Here is a 20,701-nt window from a genome sequence, read left to right on the forward strand (position 1 = left end):
TCTACTGTACCTCTGTCTGCGTCTGGAGAGCCTTCAGAATAAAACATTCCGACTTCACTTCAGAATAAGAGCCCTCTACATTCTTACCAAACTCAGTGCGGGTGTACCATACAGCCCGACTGTGGTGGAAAGTTACTAAGTACATCAAGTACTGTACCGTTGTAAGATATGTGTACAGTGCATTACTTGAGGATTTCCCTTTTCACTTATTTCATACTTTGACTTTATTACATTTCTGAGAAACATATTGTACTTTTGCTCAAATATACAGTATATATATATATATATATACACTGTATACAGGATATAATATACTGTGCAGACGTTTTAGACATTTTAGATGTTTTAGGTTCTTATCACACAACACCATCAGGTGTCAGGTTGATCATAGATTCATTATGCAGCACAACAAGCTCATAAGGAACCATTGGAGTTCATGAAGAATTGTTTTCTGAGGCAAGAAGAACCAGATGTCCTGCAGCAGATGGTCTGACCCCCACAGAGCCCTGATCTCAGCAGTGTGGAGTCAGTCTGGGATGACATGAGGAGATAAAAACTCTGGGACAGCCCGAATCTACAGAAGAACTGCAGCAGCTTCTCCAAGGTGCTGCAAAGTACTAAGAGAAACTGTGCATAGGTCAAACCAGAGAGAACGGCTACTGATTTAAGGGCAAAGAGGAGAGCTGCAAATACTGATTAGATTTAGGTTTATTTCCCTTTACTGCACTTTAATTGATAAATGATGATCTATATAAATTGTATTAAAAGCATCCCCTGTTTATTTTTACTGCCTAAAACCTTTGCAAAGTAGCATATTTATTTTACATTAGTTATTACAGTAGTTACTCTTAGGAATCATGTATAGTCTACGATACAAATTAAAGTATAATCACAAAGTTTTTATTTATCCAGATCCTGTAAAGTAATTCAAATTATAAGTATATATGGTTAGGTAGTGAATATGTATAAATGATTATGATTTAATAATATAAAATACATTGAGTTACATACTTTCCCTTTGGCAATTCAAGTATATTTCGCTGTTAATACTTTTGTACTTTTAAATAAAGTTTTGAATTCAGACTTGGGTATTCATACTTCTACTTATAATTAAATTATCTCAGTACTTCTTTCGCCACTGCAGTGCAGCATTATAAACAGTAGTAGAAGAAAAACTCAGAGCCTTTACGTAAGCAAATGCAGCAGTATTACAGTTTAGGCATCAAAATAGCCTACACCTGGAATACCAAATGTAAAAGTACCCTGCTACCCTAGTACCCTACATTATGCAAAATAGCATGTTAATCTACATTAATAATGAACATACATTATTAGATTTTATTTAATGATATTTTATTGTGTCGACCACTTTAAGTTCAAATTGGTAAAGTTAAAACTAATTTGACAGACAGCAACAGAAATGGAAAGAACAGCAATGTTATCCTCATTTTTACACAGCAAACCACACTTGAGTGGACTATTGCCATGCATTGGTCAACAAAGTACCTCTGTTAATACATTTTCTCACCAGAAGCAAAATGATTCTGATGGATTTTATTAGAAACCTTCAGGAGCCTGTTCAAGGTTCCCTTCAAAATCTAATCTCTTACAGTAATGTTTTTTAATATTTTGTCATTGGCATAAATTGTAAGGTCAAGTGTATACTACACCAAGCAAATTAAAGGAATTATTGTGATATCAGTTTAAACCCTACATACAAAATTTCTGTGGGTATTAAATGAAATGAAATATGAATGAATGCACTTTGTTTCCTATTGTATAGTGACATCTTCTGGCCAAAAGTTACACAGGCCTTCTGATGCTGGCTGCAGTGCTGCATGTATGCAAAGTGTATGCATGAACTCATATATGCTTTCCATTTTATGCAATGATGAATAAAATAATTCAGTTTACTGTGTTAATACAATGCAGTTTTGCAAAATGTACGACAACAAAATCTTTATTTGTTTAGTAAAAATTATAATTAATAAAACAGTGAATAAAATCATTAAAATGTATGGTATTCAAACACATCATCACCAGGTGCTGAATGTCACTGCATTAAAAAACATACCTAACCACCTTCTAAAGCATGTCATAATCATGCTTGCTTTTATTTTTTTGTCAAAGTTACATGATTTTGTAGGAATGCACTATTGAGTACAGGCTGTTCGAGAGGTTGAGGCTGTGATACAGAAGTCCCTCATAGTCTTATTGAAAGAGCACAGGAAGCAAATTCAAGGGCAAAGAACAAATTAATTCATTTTGCCCTAAAAATACATTTTTACAGCAGCAGAATCACAGCATGACTAAAGAGAATGTCCTTCAGCTGCAGTGTTGGCAAACCTTTACCTACTTGAACTGACTCGCTGCTAGAGCTGCTTTGCATCAAAATCTGACCTTTGACCCCTGTGAAGCATAGGAAATGAAAGATGTCTTTGAGGAATTGTATAATATTTCTAAACTTATTGAATTTAAATGTTAAAAGATCATAATCACATGTTTTGTAATTGCTGCAGGCTTGTAAGAAAATAAATCACTGTTTCTTTCCATTTACCAAAAGATATCCATTTGATTATTCAGTAAAAAGACACATCACTCCCCAGACTCTCACCAATAGTTTGTTGCAGTATTCATCATTCATTACTCCCTTCTTTTTCAATCCCCTGTCTGCTGAATACACAGGTCTGACTTTCCAGCAGAGTGTCTCCCACTCCAGTGTATCACCCCTGTGATACATGCAGTGAGACGCTGCAGATGTGCTCTTTCCAACTGTTGCCTCAGTGTCCCCACCCATTTTCACCCCATTCACTCCTACCTTCGGTAAACACGCACCTGAAGAGGAGGTTCTCATTCTGCGGATTCTCTCTGGTGTTACCCGCTAAGTTCCCGCACACGTAGAATGTCCTCAAGAGTATGATTAACATTTTGACTGTCAAAATCGGAGGCTCCTGTGTAAAGGTGGGGGAACTAGCCACTCTAATCTGCTCACTGCAGAACACCTCCTCCTTTAAAACATTAATATATTGACATATTCATATAGTCATTTTACATTGCAGGGAAATCTGTACTAGCTGAGTGGCTGCAAGGCGCATCTGCAGAGTTGTCTGCAGTTCTGATACTGTATACACACAGTTTGTGGTGTATTAGGTACCCCTAGTGAAAATTAAAACAGTCTGATGCAGCACTGCCCTGCAATTAACTGGAGATGTACTGATTTAATGGCATGATCAATTTGGAGGCTGCTGCTTGTGATGTTTTTGAACCGTACAACAATATAATGACAGGTGCTTCTATTAGATTCGTCACCCCCATTTATATCAGTGGGGCTAAATAACAGAAACACCCCTCTGTTTAATACAGTACCATTCAACAACAGCACAAATTACAGCCTCCAAAATATCCACACAGGTGAATGAACACCTCTGTGAAACAGTTTTATTTAAAACTAAACATTATTACCGTCAAGAAGCAAGGATTTATTGCAGCAGAGGTGTAAGAGTGTTATTCATTTTGGAACCACTGGTTTATTGGTATTCTACTTCTTTGGATTTGTAAATACAGAACTTTTCCTTAGTTCCTCTCCTCATTCTTCTCCTTCCCCACTGCACTGACTGTGTCCAGGTCTGTAGCGTGAGTCCATGTTTTCAATCATGGCACTCTGTGTCTGAGTGTCCAGCAAAATGGCAGAATTCAGGTTCATTGTCAACCTCTATCATGCCTCAGATTGACTCTTCATGCTTCATCCTGATTCTTTTGACATCTCACTTTTTTTTGGTCCTTTCCCTCCTTTTCAGTTTCTATCATATTTTTCTTTGCCTACTGGATCACACAGTTCCACCATATTCTTTCCATTTGGACAGTGTATGTGTGTGTGCAACAAGGCCACGCTGACTGCAGGAGGAGCTACTAGTGGGAAAGGTTTTGGAATCAACTCCCTCCCTCTCTGTCTCTAGTCCCCCCCCCTCATTCCTCTCTCTCTCTTCTGTATCACCCCCCCCCCAAAATCCATCACCCAGCACTGCAGAAGAAGCCTCTTGTCTCCCCCCCCGCAATCTGCAAGGCCTTTCTTTAGCCTCCGCCCTTTCCCTCCCCTCTTTTTTCTCCCTCTTCTCCTCTGTCCTTCTTTGTCTTTCTGGGTTGCCATTACTGTCCCAGTTTGTGTGGGCACCCTGATCTACGTGACCTCTAGCAGCATGCAATGTTCAGAGGATATTCTGTCCCAGACGAAATTTTGCACACACAACATAACCAGTGTTCACTTCCACAAATTTGTCGTCTTTTTTCTCCCTTTTGCCAAAAAGACTCTCACACTGTCTCTTGCAGTTTCCTACAGGGGGCGCCACAGTTTCTCATTACTCTTCTGTTCTTCAAAACCCCAGCACCTTTAATCTGTCTCCATTTCTCTTTTCCTGCCCTTCCTTTCCTCTCCTCCTCTTCCTTCTCACCTTGGTCACCACCACACTCAGGTGGATGCAGGCTGCAGGTCAGGGAGGGGCAAAAGCTAAACTGATCTGCAGCCAGTCCAACCAATTAGCCTCCCTCCTGTTAGGCACAAGGGCTGTGTTGTCTCTGCAGCCTGAGCCTCTTTGTGTCTGACAACCACACACACTCCAGGGCCTCTCTGTCTCCCTCCTCCAACTACAGGGGGCGCCAGTTTCCACACCACTACAGCCACCATCACCTCCCCTCCCCCTATGCCTCCTCTCCACTCCTTCTGTCTCTCCTCCTCCTTTTCCCTTCCTCCTACACCCGTCCTCTATTTGTACCCCTACTTCCTCTCCTCTTTCTAACTCACCAGTCTCTTCTCCTCCACCCTGTGCTTCTCCTCCTTCATACTCCTGTCCCTCTCTGACTCCCTTTATCCTCTCCTCCCCTCCCCCAGCCCCTGTCACCACCCCTTCCCTTCGCCTCCCTCTCTCTCACCTCCCCTCCCATCCCCTTCCCCCCTTTGTAAGGCTGTTAAGGACTCCTTCTGCACACAGCACTGCAGATGAGGCCTCCGCCTCCCCCACAGTCTGCCAGGCCTCTCTCTCTCTCACTCTCCTTTCAGCCTCCCCCACCACTCCTTCCCTCCCTCCCTCCCTCCCTCCCTCCTTCCCTTCCACCTTCTCCCTCGTTCCTTACGACAGCATAGCAACACTGACTAGCCAGCCAAGAAAAGTCCTGCCTCTCTCTCTCCTTCTTGCACTGGGGTAAATTCCCTCCATTTTAGATTCCTCATCTCAGGGATGGCGTTTTTTTGAAATATATAAAAAATATACATGGTGAATAGTGGTATCTGATCTGACTCAGTCTACCTTGGTTGGTAGAACTGAGTGTGTGACTCACTAGACATAATTCAGTCAGATCTGATTGATCCCTACTCTGGGAGAGAACATTTCATCCAACAGTGCACCTTAGCAAAGGGTTAATAATGAAGGGTTCTATTTTCAACTGATGCGTTTTTCTACATCTAATCATCGGTAACATGTAGGCAGGGTCTGTTTGCTATAACTGTACAGCCAGAAAACAAAAACACAAATTATAGCTCTTTGACAAGCACTTCATATATTCTGTTTCATATTTCAAACGCAGCTTACCTGTTTTATCAGATTTCATACAAGCAACTGGTTAAGCACAGAATTTACAAAAGGTATTGATGGCCACACATACAATTCATAACCCCACCATTGGGAGAAAAATGTTTTTCGTGTATTTCATAAAATTTCAGTAACCACAATGAGTCTTTCATCTGTAAATTCTGTTATCAAAATATACTGAAAAGGTTTGAGCTAGCAATTCAGTGATTCTGCACTGTAAACCCTCATTCTTCATTTCACCAGAGACATAATACTGCTGTTATTATGAAGCTAAACTTGAGGTCAACTTAATTTTGGTTACCAAGCACTACTGGATAATCCTGGAACTATTTCTGGCTACTGAAGGACACAACTTTCACAACACAACAGTCTTTTATATGACAAGACTTATATATGAAGATTCTAGGTGTACATCATTTATGTTGCAGATTTCTTTTCAAAACATAATGAACTGCAAATTCCCTCCTGATGTTCCCTAATGTATTGTCAAATTATAAAACAGCAGAAAATCTCATTAAAATGTCTCAGATTGATTGGTGAGATATTTAATTTGCTAATTTTAACTGTGCTTTAAATAACATCTAATTAACCTGGTGGAAAAGATCATTTCTATACCTGTTGAGAATGCCATCACAATTTGATGAATTCTGTCAACAAATGACTCTAACCTGCAAAAACATTTAAAAAATTGCAGAAAACATAATTGCAATTTATTTTAGGGACATTTAGATAAAGGGCACTGGTAGGAAAAACAGCAACGTTTCTGTATCGTTATATTATCTGGTGACCTTTCAGATTTATCTTGCAGCTGCACTAAAGTGTTTCTGATACCAATCAATTTACCATGGGATGCACATCCTACTAACCATACTACTTTTAGACTTCATTGACAAGCAGCCTAGATTTTCTTTTCCACGATTAAGGCACCCCTTAGTTCGTTCTTGGGCTTCTTTAACAATCTCATTTACCTTTGGGATTAAAAAAAGTACTGTGTTTATCTATTTCATTTACTGTTATACTAGTTAACTAGTATATAAGGGCTGTGTAGCAAGATGTTTAGTCACTTGTGTGTATTAAGTTTTGCTTACAGCTCTGGAGCTTTGATATTACAGTTTTAAGTAGTAAATTTAAAAATAAAATTTAGGATGACAATTGCAGACAAAACATACTTACCTTAGTCACAACTTAAAAGAAATAAAGTCATTAAAGATTTCTCACTATTAGTAAGCTCCAATTATTTTGCTGCACAGCCCCTCTGTTCCTTGCTTTGAACAAAGAAACTGGCATGGCCATTAGTTCTGTGAGAAGCACAATTACAGAACTTTATTGTTCATAAATGCTTTAAGTGAAAAATGAAACATAAAACAAATACACAATTCAAAAACACATTTAACACAACTCTGGTTTGAAAAACAAAATGCTGTCAGTACAGTGCTTACTGTTCAGTCCTGTGGGGAGGAGAAATGTCAAATATTAAAACTGAAAATAAAAGGCCCAGTCCAGTCTAGGCTTATGAGTACAAGGCTGCAAAAAGTTGATGAAATACTCCTTTTAACCGCAAAAGAATGAGAATAGGTTGGTGCCACTTTTCTTTCAGAACAGAACTCCTTAAAAAAAAAAAAAAAAACTAATAAAATTAAAAGCAAAAACAAAATTATTTATATATAGATATATTATTTTGCAAAAAATGTTTTTTTTTTTGTTAAAAAATAAACTTAAACATACAAGAAAATACCAGCCACTAAAGCGACACCTATCATTAAGCATACCAATGCAGAACATATGAGGCTACCTTACACACAGGTAATAGCAAATATTGAATGGTACATGTATGAGAACATGTGTCCAAACATGTCTAAAAGACTGTACAAATTTACACTACTGATCGCAATTTAACTACATGAAAAATGATGGAATATCTGGTCAGCCTAAAAGCTTTACCTCACAACAACTCTATATTTTATGCCAGACTTACAAGGTCAGTGGCTAAATCAATGTTAACCCCTTTCTCAATGTTATAAAGTATATAGAAAGCAAAAACCTTTTTCTGTTTGGTGTAAGTTCACTGTTGGCTTTGCACCTTTCTTCCCAGTCGGGAACAAAACATTGAAATTTCACAAATCTTTACATCAATCGTAGCTGTTGATTGAGCCCTGCCTTTAAATGTCATTGAATGGCTTGTACTGAGTTTTCACTCAAGGACAGTTCTCTCCTTATCATTCCTTTCAGTCTTTCAGTTCAGGCGAGGCAGATCTGTTGGTGTGGATCAAATCTCAAATGTTTCTGACTGTGAGTCCCTTTGATTTCCCCAGTCAGACTTGCTGTTTACCCAGCTGGGCCCCATCTCTCCCACTTCTTGCAGATGATGGTACAAACTTGGGAATAATGATGGGAAGTGTGTCTCTTCCTTTAGCGGCCTGTCTTCCTGAGCCCTCTGTGGGCCCAAAGCCATTTTCTGCATGCACACTTTTGTCATCATTGTCATCGTCATCATCGTCATCATCATCGTCGTCATCATCGTCATCATCAGACATATCATCTAGGTCTGAGACAAACTTGGTCCTTGGCTCAATTTTCATCTTAGCTCCAGTAAGCTGTTCGTTACCATGGTAATGTACCTCTCCCTTTTGTTCCTTGTTATCCTTCTGCTGCTCTTCCTCATCACTGTCAGAGTCAATGGCAATGGGCTCAGAAAGGTCTAGAGGCATTTTCTGTGGTAAGGTGCTGTTGATTGTCTTGATTTGGTCTCTGCTGCTACTATTGGGTTTGGGGGCAGATGGTGTTGCTTTAGTACCTTCTACAGTCCCAGCTGGATTTCCCTTTGATGGCAGGGCCACTCCACCATTAGCAGCTACAAGCTCCCTGTGTCTCAGGAGAGCCTGCTCTGATACCCCAATACGCGTCCTAGATGTCCGCCTCTTGCTACTTCTGCCTTCGTACCCACTGTCCTGGACAAAAACCAGCTCGTGACTCATGTTGTTAAGCTCGTGCATACTGAATCCGAGCAATACGCTGGCATTTCGGGTTTCACATTCCTGTATGCATTTCCTCCTTCTGTTGACAAAGTGGCTGGAGATGTCTGATTTCCACAGCCACAGACTGGCTGCCAGCTTCTCCACCTCCCGCTGTGTGGGATACGGAGCTCGATTGAAATACTGCGTTAGAAATGCTTTCCTGGACTCGTATGACTCATTTTCATGTCCTTTGGGGTCAAGAACCAGAACTACAGGTTCATCCGGATTTTCTACAAACATAGAAGGGCCATTGAAATCCCGTGGATGGGCCTTTTCTCCTGGAGGCCCTGGCCTCCTTCGTTTTGGTGCACTAGTGTCTGAGCTATCAAAGCTGGCCCGTTTGAGAGCGCTGCTCTGGGCCTGGCTGACCCGTGAAGAATGAGCTGCACGGTTGTCCTGCCCATTCTGGGATTTTCCTACACCTCGACAGTGAACCAAGTGTAGGGTAATGGTGGAGGCAGTCATGTTACTAGTATAAACCCCCAAACAATGAATACACTTGTAGGTAAGTTTCTTTTCTACTGGGTGGACTGTCTGAATCACCTGGTGTCTCTCTCTCAGGTGGTGGGCCAGAGAGTCTGAGATTGGTCCCTTAAGAATAGAAAAGCAAAGGGGACACAGTGTCTTGCCCACATCCCTTTTGTAGGGCACAGAGGCCTGTAGGGCACCCTTGGTTGGTGTACTGTCAGAGGTCCCTGATGATGTTTTGAGTGGCTGCTGAGACATTAACCTCTTGCCTGATATCAGGGAGGCAGATAAGGCTGGTGAAAGAGAGGTGTTGTTCTGAGCATGAAATGCCACAGACTCCTCTGGAGCATCTCTCATGTTGTAGGTAGTGACAATCAACTGAACATTTTTGGGATTACCCTGCTGCAGAGTGAGGTCAAAGGTCAAGGGAGAGTCTGTGCGTGGGCCAGTAGTCTCATCTGGGTGCGACAGCCTCATGTGAGCCACCATCTTCTCAACATCATTGAAGGTTGCACGGCAGTGTGGGCAAGACAGACCATGGATCAACATGTGGTTTAACAATGTGTCACTGGGAAGATAGCGGTTGCAGTAGAGACATTTACTGGTGAAATTGTGGATCTTCATGATGTAGTTGGCTACAGCAGGAACCTTCTCTGCTTTGTGTTCTTTTTCAAAATGAGAACTGTACACATTCTCTGGGAACAGTTCATTGCAGATAGTGCAGATTTTCCACTTCTGGGTGTAGGATGTGCCGAGGACTGAGGAACCACTTTTCTTGGCCGTGACAGATGCTACAGTAGTAGCTGCCGCCTGGACACGTGAACCCAGAGGGCTGGATTTGAGTGAGGAAGAAGCACTGGCCACTACTGGACTCCGTAGGCTGCCACCAGAAATAAGCTGCTTAGCTGCATGTGACTGCTGGGGCACAGAAACCTGGGCATTCCCTGGTAAAGTAACCCTCACCTGATGGCTGCCAACAGAAAATGGTTGAGTAGTCCCAGCCTTTAAGCCTATTGCATCATGTTTCATCCCAGATAGAAGATTTTGAGAGTTAAATCCCGTCTTTGATGCAATGATAACTTGGCCGAGTCGCTGCGAGCCAGGAGACCTGGTAGTGGCCATCACAGCACCTTTAGGGCCCATTCCAATGATGGTCTTGTCTCCTTGGGTTTTCGGAGGGATCATGATGATCGGTTTGGGACGGGGGACTATCACACTGGTGTGCCCAATCATGGCAGTCACCTGGTAGCCAATACGCTCGTGGTCCTCGATAACATGTTGAACCAGTGCCTCGTAGGTCCTTGGAACAAACAGACACTTCTTGCAGTGAATCTGGTTGCTGTTAACATTGTTTGTGTTATTACTGTCTGTATTCCCTGTGCCACCATTCTGGGCATGTGCCTTCTCTCCTGGTTTCACAATGTATGGCTGGGCCACTTGCTGGAAGTGTTCCCGATAGATGTGCTTTCGCACTACATTATACAAAGGGTCCCTATAGGTGCACTTTTTGCAGTAATACACTGCTTGCTCCACACTGTCTCCAGCCCTCTTTAGCAGCCCGTCCTTCATCATGAGACCACCAGCTCCACCGAGGCCCTGCCGCACAGTGTTGTTCGGCATGTGGAAAAGTTTGATGTGCGTTTCCAGAGTCTTTTTGTTACCGTTGTAAGTGCAGTAGGGGCAGTTGAGAAGAATGTTGTTCTCAAAGTCCTCACTGTGCACATTGCGGAAATGGCTCTTGTATGCAGAGAAGTACTTGGAGGAAAAGAGGCAGCCAGAGCAGCAGAAAGGTTTTGATCTGTAGTCCTGGAGACACAAAGGTGGGAAAAAGTTAAAAAAAAAAAAAGTTGTTGTTTAAGAGAACTGAAACAGTTTTTATCGTACCTTTATATGGATTTTCTGTTCTTGTGAACAAAAATAATCCAGAACAAATTCCAAATATCTGTGTTGCAGAAAAGCAGGATATTTATGTCACAACTCATATGTGTGTATGACAAACCTGGACTTTGGTATGTGAGGGTTCCCACATGCACACATCTTCCCACGTAGTGTGTTTGATATACACCTCTGGTGGAGTAAAGTCTTTATAGTCCTAAATAAGGAAATAAAGATTAATACTTAATGAATCAAACATGCAATCATTGAGGAAAATATTATTGGAAACATTTTTTAGCAGAATGAGATTTGTGTCTAAATTATGGAATTACTTCACTTTTCTTTCGAGTGATGTCAAATGCCTAGCTAAAGTGTGCTTCAATGGTGTTTGGGTAGGGACACAAACAGGGTTTTTGGGTAACTGCAGGCAATAGATTTGTTGATGTTCATGAATGCAAAATCAGCATCTGCTGTTCTGTGTGTTACACAAATGTTTGCTCAATGAGCACAAAACAGAAATGTAGAATTTTTTCTTTTTTATTACGCAAAAATATTTCAATGGGATGAAACCTGTCCGCTGGGACTTTATGGTATTAGGCAATATTTTCACATACGGTCTTTTTACTGATGTGTGACAAACATTAGAACTTGTGTAGATTCAGACACCTTAAAAGACATAAAAAGGCCCTTAAAATACCTAATCTAACTTGACCAAATATGTTAAGATTTCATGTTTGAAGTCTTCCAGAAAACTGGATGCTGTATTTCGTAATATTTTTGCTTTTGAGCCTGAGAATCATCTTTCTACTACATACAGAATGAGGATACAGCATCAATGAGGGCAATCACATAATACTGCATACATTATAGGTCAAGCTCATAGACTCCTATCATCATACATATTCTACATTTATGCAACAGTGCCAGGCACCCTACTGCTGAACCGTTATTTCCTGCAGCGATCCAAATAAAACAGTAGTCTTGACTCCTAAATTAACCTTATTATTAAACCAAAACAAATTTCCCATACATGCACCAATGCTGCATCTTAACAAGTGCCATTCTGAAACCTCATCAAAAGATGAAAATAATGCTGGGAATATGAATCTGAAGACAATCAAACTCATATTTGGCAATCTGGAGGAAACTGTGGAGAAAGCATTCTCTATATTTTGAAGGTGGAATTTGTGGCCATCATTATAAAATTACCAAAGTCTCGGCACACTCACCGCTAGGTGATCTCTACAGAACTCCAAGCCAATGTCTCCCAGGACCTTCTTGACATTTTTCCTCGCTTTCCGCAGACTTCCCAGGTTATTGACAGGGAGCTGGAACATTCTGTCCACCTGAACAGAACAGACATACAACATGTGATCAGCAGGTGCTGGGCCAAACGTCTACAATTATCTGTAAACTAATTACAAACAAGAAAATGAGGAATTTGCAGAAAAATGAACTTTTACTCAACTTAACTTGCATAGTGTAACATTTAAAAGTTGATGCCTTGATCAAAACCTCTGGACATGAAATACGTAACATCAAAGCTTCAACTACTATTAAGCATCTGTAATATCTGCATTCAGACAATAGGAAGTTGTCATATGTGTAGCAAGAGTCATACACCTAAAAGTGATAAAGGAGTTTCCAAAGAGAATATCAAGCTAAATTGCACCATCACAGCAGTAATGCTGGCCAAAGCGTTACTGCAATGAACAGCAATGGCTGGTTCAGTAGAGGCAGGGGCATGTAGGTAAGACCAAGACAATGAAAAATGGTGCATACATCCCGTTTGAGTAGCAGATTGTGTTTAACAATTTATTAGAAATAAAAGTACTGCACGACAGTTTGTAATGCCCACTAACAGAGGTTTGCAACAATTTTGTGACAGTTGTGGGGTAAATAGAAAAATTCTGTTCATGTTCAAATATTTCAGGTTAATTAATCTACCTAAAATTTGTGCTTGCATTTATGTGATTGGCCAACGCAGTGTGTTCTTCTATTTAAGTGTCCCAGTTAATCATAGTGTGACAATGAGCATGCATGCACTATGCTGTCTGAATTCAATGTTCAAACAGCTTGCTGGACAGTCTCCTTAAATCATGGCTTGTTATAGTGAGGTCAAAGGTCACTGATGCATGATGGCATTCATGCAGCTCAGTGACAACAAATAGCATAGTCCCAAACAATTCCTGTGAACACCTCAGCTTATTTTAAAGCCCAGAGGAGGAACTGTCTATGTGGGTAGTACTATCAACTGTTGGCCTAATGATGAGCCGAGAGAACAGCAGACACTTACGCTGGTCTACCTGTCTGACTGCCTTGCCTGACTGCTGTCTGTCTTGCATTCAGAAATGTGCTAATGCTATAAGTGGGTGAGGACAGATACACACTCCTGCCCACTTCCCCTCTCTCTTTCTCTTTCCTGCTTCCTCCCGTTACTTTTAGATGGCGCTAGAGAGAGCTCCATTATGTAAGCTTCCCAAGCTTCCCTCTTCTCCGCCTGCCCCCTTTTTCTCTCTGCCTCGCAATACCATCACAGAATGGCGCCTCCTATTGAGTCAGAATCAGCCTCTACAATATGTCTGCAGTGGAGGGGGGAGGAGGGGGAGGGAAGGGAAGGGAGGAGAGGAGACGAGAAGGGGGAGGGATGATGGGAGGTGGGAAGGGGAGGGACAGAAGGAGTGAGCAAGAGAGAGATCAGGAGAGGGGTGTGAGAGAGGATGAGGTGGGGGTGAAGGAGAGAGAAGGGGGTTTGAGCAAGCAAGTGAGGGTAGGAGTGTGGGGGAGAGATGAGAGGAAGGAGAGAGGACAGAGAGAGCGACGGAAATGGAGGGGGGTGGGGAGGCAGGGAGGTCGGACAGGCTCAGAGGAGAGAGGGAGGGAGGTGAGGGAAGGAGGGGGAGAGACAAAATAGAAAAGGGTGAGAGAAAGAGGGGGCGATGGATAGGCACAGAGGGGAGGGGGTGGGAGGAAAAGGAGAGAGAAAAAAAGCAAAGGAGAGGCTGAGCAGGAGGGAAGGGAGGGAGAGAAGCAAGAGGAGAGGGAGGAAAGGCAATAGGAGGCTGCACGGCTCGGCTCTGCTGAGGGCTGCTGGCAGAAAACAGGTTTCCCCCGTCCACTGTGGTGCGAAAAATTTAAGAAAAACCAACAGGCCTAACAAACCTTCAACCACAGATTTCTTCCACTGGGACATGACAACCCATGCCCTGATGTTTACACTTCTTCAGTGTGTAGATGTTTACAAAGGGAGAAGGTTCTGGTCACATCCATATTCACAAAGACAGCAGAAAAGTTTGGGATGCTTAAAATGCACTGAGGTTAGCTGTGAAAAGTGGAGGGCTGACTGTATATGAGACTCTGTGTGTGTGTGTGTGTGTGTGTGTGTGTGTGTGTGTGTGTGTGTGTGTGTGTATGTGTGTGTGGTTGATGGCAGTGACCATGATCTACCTGAAGTGACAGTCCCTCCTCACTCTGGATTAAACAGAAGCCATCACCTGGATGAACCCTGGTTATAATCTGATCACCAAACAGGGTTTGGTTATTTAAATAAAAACTTGCATAAGTTGATGCAATAAGGTGTATGAATCACACAATCTGGCTCTGATTGTGAATAAATACCAAGATAAAACTGTATAGCAACGTGGCTACACTTTAAATACTGAGAGCATTTTTACCATTGATACATATCGTGATGCGGTGTGGTAACGTCAGTATCGGTGAATCTAATAGCTGATCAACATCTGGCAGTGTCCAGATCGATAGCTTTGGCAGGGAGCCGCTGCCATTGACAAAGAATGGGGGCACACGGCGCTAAGTTAGCATGCTAAGCTAGCCAACTCGCACCAACAACATGGGCTGTTCAAAAACTACCAACTGCCTGCTCACATTTGCCCACAAAGCTCATTTTATCGGAGCCATTATAAACAATCCGAGCAGAGAAGGAGTAACTGAAGTTGAGGTTACGCTGAGCCCACCTGACGTACAGAAACAAAACGTTAGCAGCACCGTCAGCCAAGTTACCTTAGCTGTAGTTCACCGACGCCCATCACATCCCCGCAGGTACCGCAGATACCCGCAAGTACCTTTAACACCATGACACCCAAGTTTACCTGCTTTCACCTCCAGAGCTCCCGTCTGAGTGAAATGTGTCCCCTCAGGATGACTGAGGCGATGTACCGACACTTTCACTGTTTCTGCAGATATCTCGGTAATGTCCTTTCAGGTGACAAGTAGCTTCGCGGGGGGAGAGGCGGCCACCCAGCCGTCGGTCTACCCTCCAAACCCGACTATCCCTCGCCAACAAGGGCTATCCTCCGTCCCTGTGGTCGGCAAACGAGAACAGAAAGCCTCCGAGCCTCGTTAGGCATTTAAAGCCTCCATACCTTGGAGTGGTGAGGGCGGACACATGTCCTGTTGTTGGGAACAACTACCGGTGTGCCCGCTCTTTCAAATAAATTAAAAATAAAGTGTGTGTGTGACGGCCGACAACGCTTTTCCCATTCTCCGACGGACAATACACATCCAGCCGAGAAACTGCCCTATCCAAAATGGCGCAAATAAAAGGGGCGGAAGTGACGTCTGCTTGATTAGCATAAATAATCTCTGTGAGAGGCTCGCGAATCCAGCTCATTAAAACTCCTGATTGGTCTGTGAGTCAATTTGGCCAATTAAGCAAATATTTGTTTAAAAAAAAAGCACCAATGATGTCTCTAACCCCTGGTGGCGAGCTTTTCGTCTCTGTGTCCCAGGCTGTGGGGTAAACAACCCGGTGCAGTAGTTGCGGGATCTGGCCGCCAGCGGGCGTCCTTCTGAGTGGGTGCATCCGATTTAAGCGCATGCGTTGTCTGGCTACATCTGGCGTCCCCTCCCACCCCCGCTTCCCCTGCTAAGAGTCGGATGTACACAGTGCCTCAGCACTCAGCTGGAGTGGTATTAACGCTAGGTGGCGCAGTACTGAGCTGTGGCACTAACTGCCCGGTTCCACTAAACCGACCGGAACTACTTTCCAGTATGGTGCCTGGTGCAGGGCATCCCCAGGAACACAGTTGTTTATCCTTAGGGTATCCATCACCTCCAGGTCATTCTTACCCAACACCCCCCATCATCATCATTATCATAAATGTGAGCCATCCACTACCCGTCATTCCAGTCACTGATTGTGCACTGACCTTTTTTATGAATATATTACCTCTCAAACAATTTTTTTCAACGTGATTTTACAGCACAACACACCATAAGGCATCAGTTGATGCATGTTCATTATTGACTTTCAAATAAACGCACAGGTAACAAACAGAACAAAATATTCAGCCTGGATCTTTCGGGCCTCTGGAAATCTGGGGCCCTGTGGCAGTTGCATTCTGGGTAATACAGCCTTGCCCATGGCACGTTAGTGTAAGAGTGAAAGTGGGACATAACTGTCCTTACTATTTAGAATTCATTCATATATGTTCATCCTGGCATGTCCAACAGTCTATGTGTCAGGGATGTACAAGCTAGAATCTGGTGACTATTGCTGCCTCAGCACAAAGTATACAACATGAAAACATGAGATGTGGTCAAATGTACCAAAAGAACGAAACAATAAGACTTTCTGAGTAAATTTTTGTGTTAAACTTTCCAAAGTCAGGAATGAGCCTTCGCGCTCAACTATGCATTTTCCTTTTTATCTTAGAAAGCCTCTAGTGAGCTGAGACCTTTGGCTTTTATTTTAACAGTTTACATAAGCAGTAGGTGTTTCACCATAATCCCTCTGGGCAGGCCTGAGGCCATCCCTGCTCATGCTTTTGAGTAAAACTCTGGCTTTTCTTTGCATTATGTTAGCTGACCTGCCACTTCAGGTTTGAACTTGATTAGAGAATATCAATGAGAAAAGCTGGACACTCAGCAACCCAATTCAGGTTTTGAGTCATTGTGCAAACAAACAAAAACAATTAGAAATAGAGTGCCAAGAATACAAACAGTTTAATTTGATACAAACAAGTGTAGCAGTAAATCATGTACCTAAGCCATTGCTATAGCTGTGTTAAAGCAGTGTTCAGTCAGCTTTCTGGTAATGATGGGACACTGTGTGCTTTGTTTCAAATTCATTAACAAGGATGATGGGAATGTAAAGCACTATCTTCCTTCATGATTCAGGATGGCCACTGTCAGGGAATTATTTTATATTTACTGCTAACCCTCAAGAGATAGAGAGTGAGAGAGTGAGAGAGAGAGAGAGAGAGACTCTCCATTGTCATTTGCCGTCATGTCACTGTCTGACCACCGGCAAGTGGAGCTTTTTTCTCCTCATTACAATTCTGATACAGCTACTGTATTAAGACAGCGACCTTAAAAGTGAGAGGAATACAAATTGACTATGGGACGTCCAAAATGATCATGTTGTGGCAAAGAGTGTGAGCAGTCCTTTCACAAATGAAACTATCTCATTTCCTCCCAGTTTGGACTCTCCATAAACTCGATCCACAAAGGAAATGGGAACCTGTGGTTTGGAAAAAGAGAGAACTCGTTTTTAGTTCACACCCAACATGCATGGATGAAGGCAAACAATGCTCAGCTCAGCATCTGATTCAAAAGTTAAGGGGAGACTTAAAAAAAGACAAATATTTCTGTTGCCATGCTCCATTTTTGCACTAGTTATAACTGTTAAAGGTATCAGTAATTAATAAGTAATTAGTAATAAACTAGCAATTTATTTCACATTACTTTCTGACAGTATTTAAAACTCAGTTCTGATATAATTAACTAATCATTAAACACAGCCTGGGTCTGGATAAGCAAAAGTCAATGTTTCTGCTCAAGAGTATTTCTCAAGACCTGCATAGATACCCTGTTTGCAAACTAAAAGAGTCTAATATAGTCTGGATACAAAAAAAGCAGTGAAGATGTCCTTGTTTGATTCAAACCATAAATGAAAATTTAAAAGTCTTCAGGCTTTGACCGTCATTTCTAATTCTTCACATCTATGAGTGCTGTAAAAACTGAGAATCTACAGAAATATCATCATTTAAAAACTACAAATTGGAAGGTGTCCACAGTGATTTCAGCATCCACATTACAGAAAAAAAATATTTATCTAGAAACCATATGTATTCAGTAAATATTCATTCCCCCCAAAAAAATAAACACATGAATGAGTAAATGTATGAATTAGGGTCTCACCTCCCCAACTGTGTACTTGAGCTGTCTAGCACGGACGATCATCTCCATCTGAAAAACATACCCTTTGGACACACACCGCTCCACCAGACTCTCTAACACCTTCTTCTTGTAGAGCCTGACATCAGTGAGAAAAAAACAGTGGGAGTGTGAGAAAACACAGCCCCATCCATGCACTATTCAAAAGTCAGTGGCTTTTGCTTCACAGCACTTGCACCACTTACCTGAAACTGCCTGTGAGGTCTGAAGCACCAGGTCTCAACAACACTTGAGTCAAAAAGTTGGCTCCCCGACTGTGAATGAGAGGGGGAAGAAAAAACAGCAGATGAATCCTCCATCTCTTTCCTCTTGTAGTCACAGTTACTGCAAGATGAAAATCGAAGACGGCATGTTCTTGTTGACCTGAGGTTACCTGATGAGTTTTCTGCGTAGGTCCCAGCCATACACACCGCCGTTACCTGAGTATCGAGTCCCAGAAACCAGATCGTAATTACCTTCCTTCTGCTTTCTGACAAAGAAGACAAATCATTACTTTAACTAAATCACATATCAACAGTTTAACTTGCAATTGGCATTTGTCGTTCAGTGATTAAAAAGCATAAAATACAAAAATCACAGAATAGGAAATATAGATACACTTACTCAATAAATTCTGGGATAAATTTGGGCTGAAAAACAAACAAACAATGACTTTATATCCTGGTATGCATAATGTATTATTGCTTATAGTACTCTTTATATTTCACACAATACAGAAATAAAATTATATTTAGTTGGTTCTAGCTTGTTGAAAATAGTTTATTTGCCTTACATGGTAGTAATCTAAAACATTTGGGTTTTATAGATGTTCTGATAAAAACATATGGAGGTGTGATGTTAGGCTATAGGAATTTGTGATTCTGAGACACTGCAGCTTTTTAGAGGCTCACAGATGAACCGATTAATGGGTTAGTTAAAAAAATGTGACTGGCAGCCTTAGACAAATAAGTGTTAGTTATGACTCCATGTGTTGTGTGACTGTCTACTGTTATCACACCCAGTGGGTGTAGCACACAATGAAACAATTCACTCACATGATGAGAAAGATCTGCATCCATTATGATGATGAAGTTCCCAGTTGCATGTTTCATGCCATGGATGTAGGCCGTGCCTTTGAACAGGAGATCAGCAGTTATTGGGGAAACTTACTGGAACAAATACACCAACTTTTTTGGATTTTCCAGGGTTTCGAACTCACCTAAGCCTAACTTTTTCTCTCTAGGTCGTAGAAGCTGAAAGACAGAAGTGAGACAGTAAGGGTGTGCATTAACGCAGGGCAGAACAGAGTTTAGCATTGATTCATGACTTACTATTTTGTCCTTTCCATAAATTTTCTGCAACTGCTCTCCCACCTCCAGTGTCCCATCCGGGCTACCGTCATCAATAACAATTATCTCGTAGTTGTATCCACTGTAAATGCAACAAATTAAGCAGAAATCTAACACACAAACAAGTCGACAATATAGTAGGCTACACCTAAGTTAGTTAACTTGAATATAACCAGTTTATTTTGTATCCGAGCTGTTACTCTGGTTAGTGACAGCTCAGCACTGACTGGCCACAGGAGGTTAACGATAACTTAGCTAACATTAGCACTAGCTAAGCAGCTAGCTCACCTTTCACCGAAATATTTCACCAAAAGCCACACTATCAAAGGAAGGTTTTCCCTTTCGTTGTAGGTAGGTAATAAGACAGAATATTTGTCCCCACTGTCTCGGCTTGGGTGCGAAGTTTTTCGACTTGCCATGGTGGCGTGAATCCACTTTAACTTCGCTGCGAAAGGATGGAAAAAGAGACGGGATAGCACAACATCCGGTGTCCTTATTTTCAAAATAAAATGTCATAAAATATCGAAATAATGTGCAGTGGTATTATTTTATATTCTACGTAAATTAAAGTAGCAATAGTACAGTATACCAATAGTATGGGAGTGTACTCTGTTAGAAGTAAAAGTCGTCAAATTCATACTGAAGTAACATTACACAAGTATACACAAGCATCAGTATATATACGAAAGCATCAAAAATAAAAGCATTCTCAGAATGGCCCATTCAGGAATAATATATGGCATTGTATTAGAATGATGTATGAATGTGTAAATATTAATGTTGCAGCTGTTAAAGTTGGGGCTCATTGTAAGTACTTAATATGCTGATGTGTAGATTATTTTTTATTAATAAATCAGTTTTTAATTGTTGGTTTTGTAAAAATAATAAAAATCTGCAAATTAACTATAATCAAAATATAACAAGCATAATAAATTTAGTGAAATAAGTACAATATTATATTGTCTTTATTTTGTAAAGTGCTGACAAAACCAGAAGTTGGGTTACTCATTGACACTAACTTGACCAAATTTAGCTGCAGGCCTGTCACTTACATCTTCAAAATAGACACCACTGGAAACAATCCTGTCTTCAACATGGTTCCGACAATGGACAGCAACATCATCACTGATTCTGTCTTGTCCTCCCCAGGGAATTAAAGGTACATTTATTTATTTAAGGATGAAATTAATTTTTTTTTTTTATTAACAGCTTAATGTCAAAATGTTTCATAACAGTG

The 20,701-nt window shown here is 41.5% G+C and overlaps 2 protein-coding genes across 3 annotated transcripts; both read right to left on the minus strand.

The window, feature by feature from the left end:
* Window positions 1-6,878: 6,878 nt before the first annotated feature.
* Window positions 6,879-15,472, minus strand: adnpb (activity-dependent neuroprotector homeobox b). 2 transcript variants are annotated; one of them, XM_026333017.1, is made up of 4 exons: window positions 15,049-15,472; window positions 12,169-12,285; window positions 11,064-11,156; window positions 6,879-10,870 (listed from the first exon to the last, which is right to left on the minus strand). In XM_026333017.1, exons 2-4 carry the CDS (start codon window positions 12,274-12,276, stop codon window positions 7,895-7,897), a joined length of 3,177 nt encoding a protein of 1,058 aa, XP_026188802.1. In that variant the 5' UTR covers window positions 12,277-12,285; window positions 15,049-15,472; the 3' UTR covers window positions 6,879-7,894. The 2 variants fall into 2 exon arrangements, with proteins under 2 accessions (XP_026188802.1, XP_026188804.1); XM_026333019.1 differs by lacking the exon at window positions 15,049-15,472 and adding an exon at window positions 14,387-15,018.
* Window positions 15,473-16,879: 1,407 nt separating this feature from the next.
* On the minus strand, window positions 16,880-19,938 carry dpm1 (dolichyl-phosphate mannosyltransferase subunit 1, catalytic). Its single transcript, XM_026332628.1, has 9 exons — window positions 19,753-19,938; window positions 19,447-19,546; window positions 19,335-19,368; window positions 19,171-19,247; window positions 18,740-18,765; window positions 18,510-18,605; window positions 18,322-18,390; window positions 18,101-18,215; window positions 16,880-17,420 (listed from the first exon to the last, which is right to left on the minus strand). The coding sequence occupies exons 1-9, from the start codon at window positions 19,881-19,883 to the stop codon at window positions 17,316-17,318; spliced, it is 753 nt and encodes a 250-aa protein (XP_026188413.1). The 5' UTR covers window positions 19,884-19,938; the 3' UTR covers window positions 16,880-17,315.
* Between the last annotated feature and the right edge of the window lie 763 nt (window positions 19,939-20,701).

The sequence above is a fragment of the Mastacembelus armatus genome, chromosome 7 (genome assembly GCF_900324485.2).
Source record: "Mastacembelus armatus chromosome 7, fMasArm1.2, whole genome shotgun sequence".
In the NCBI taxonomy this organism is placed as follows: domain Eukaryota; kingdom Metazoa; phylum Chordata; class Actinopteri; order Synbranchiformes; family Mastacembelidae; genus Mastacembelus; species Mastacembelus armatus.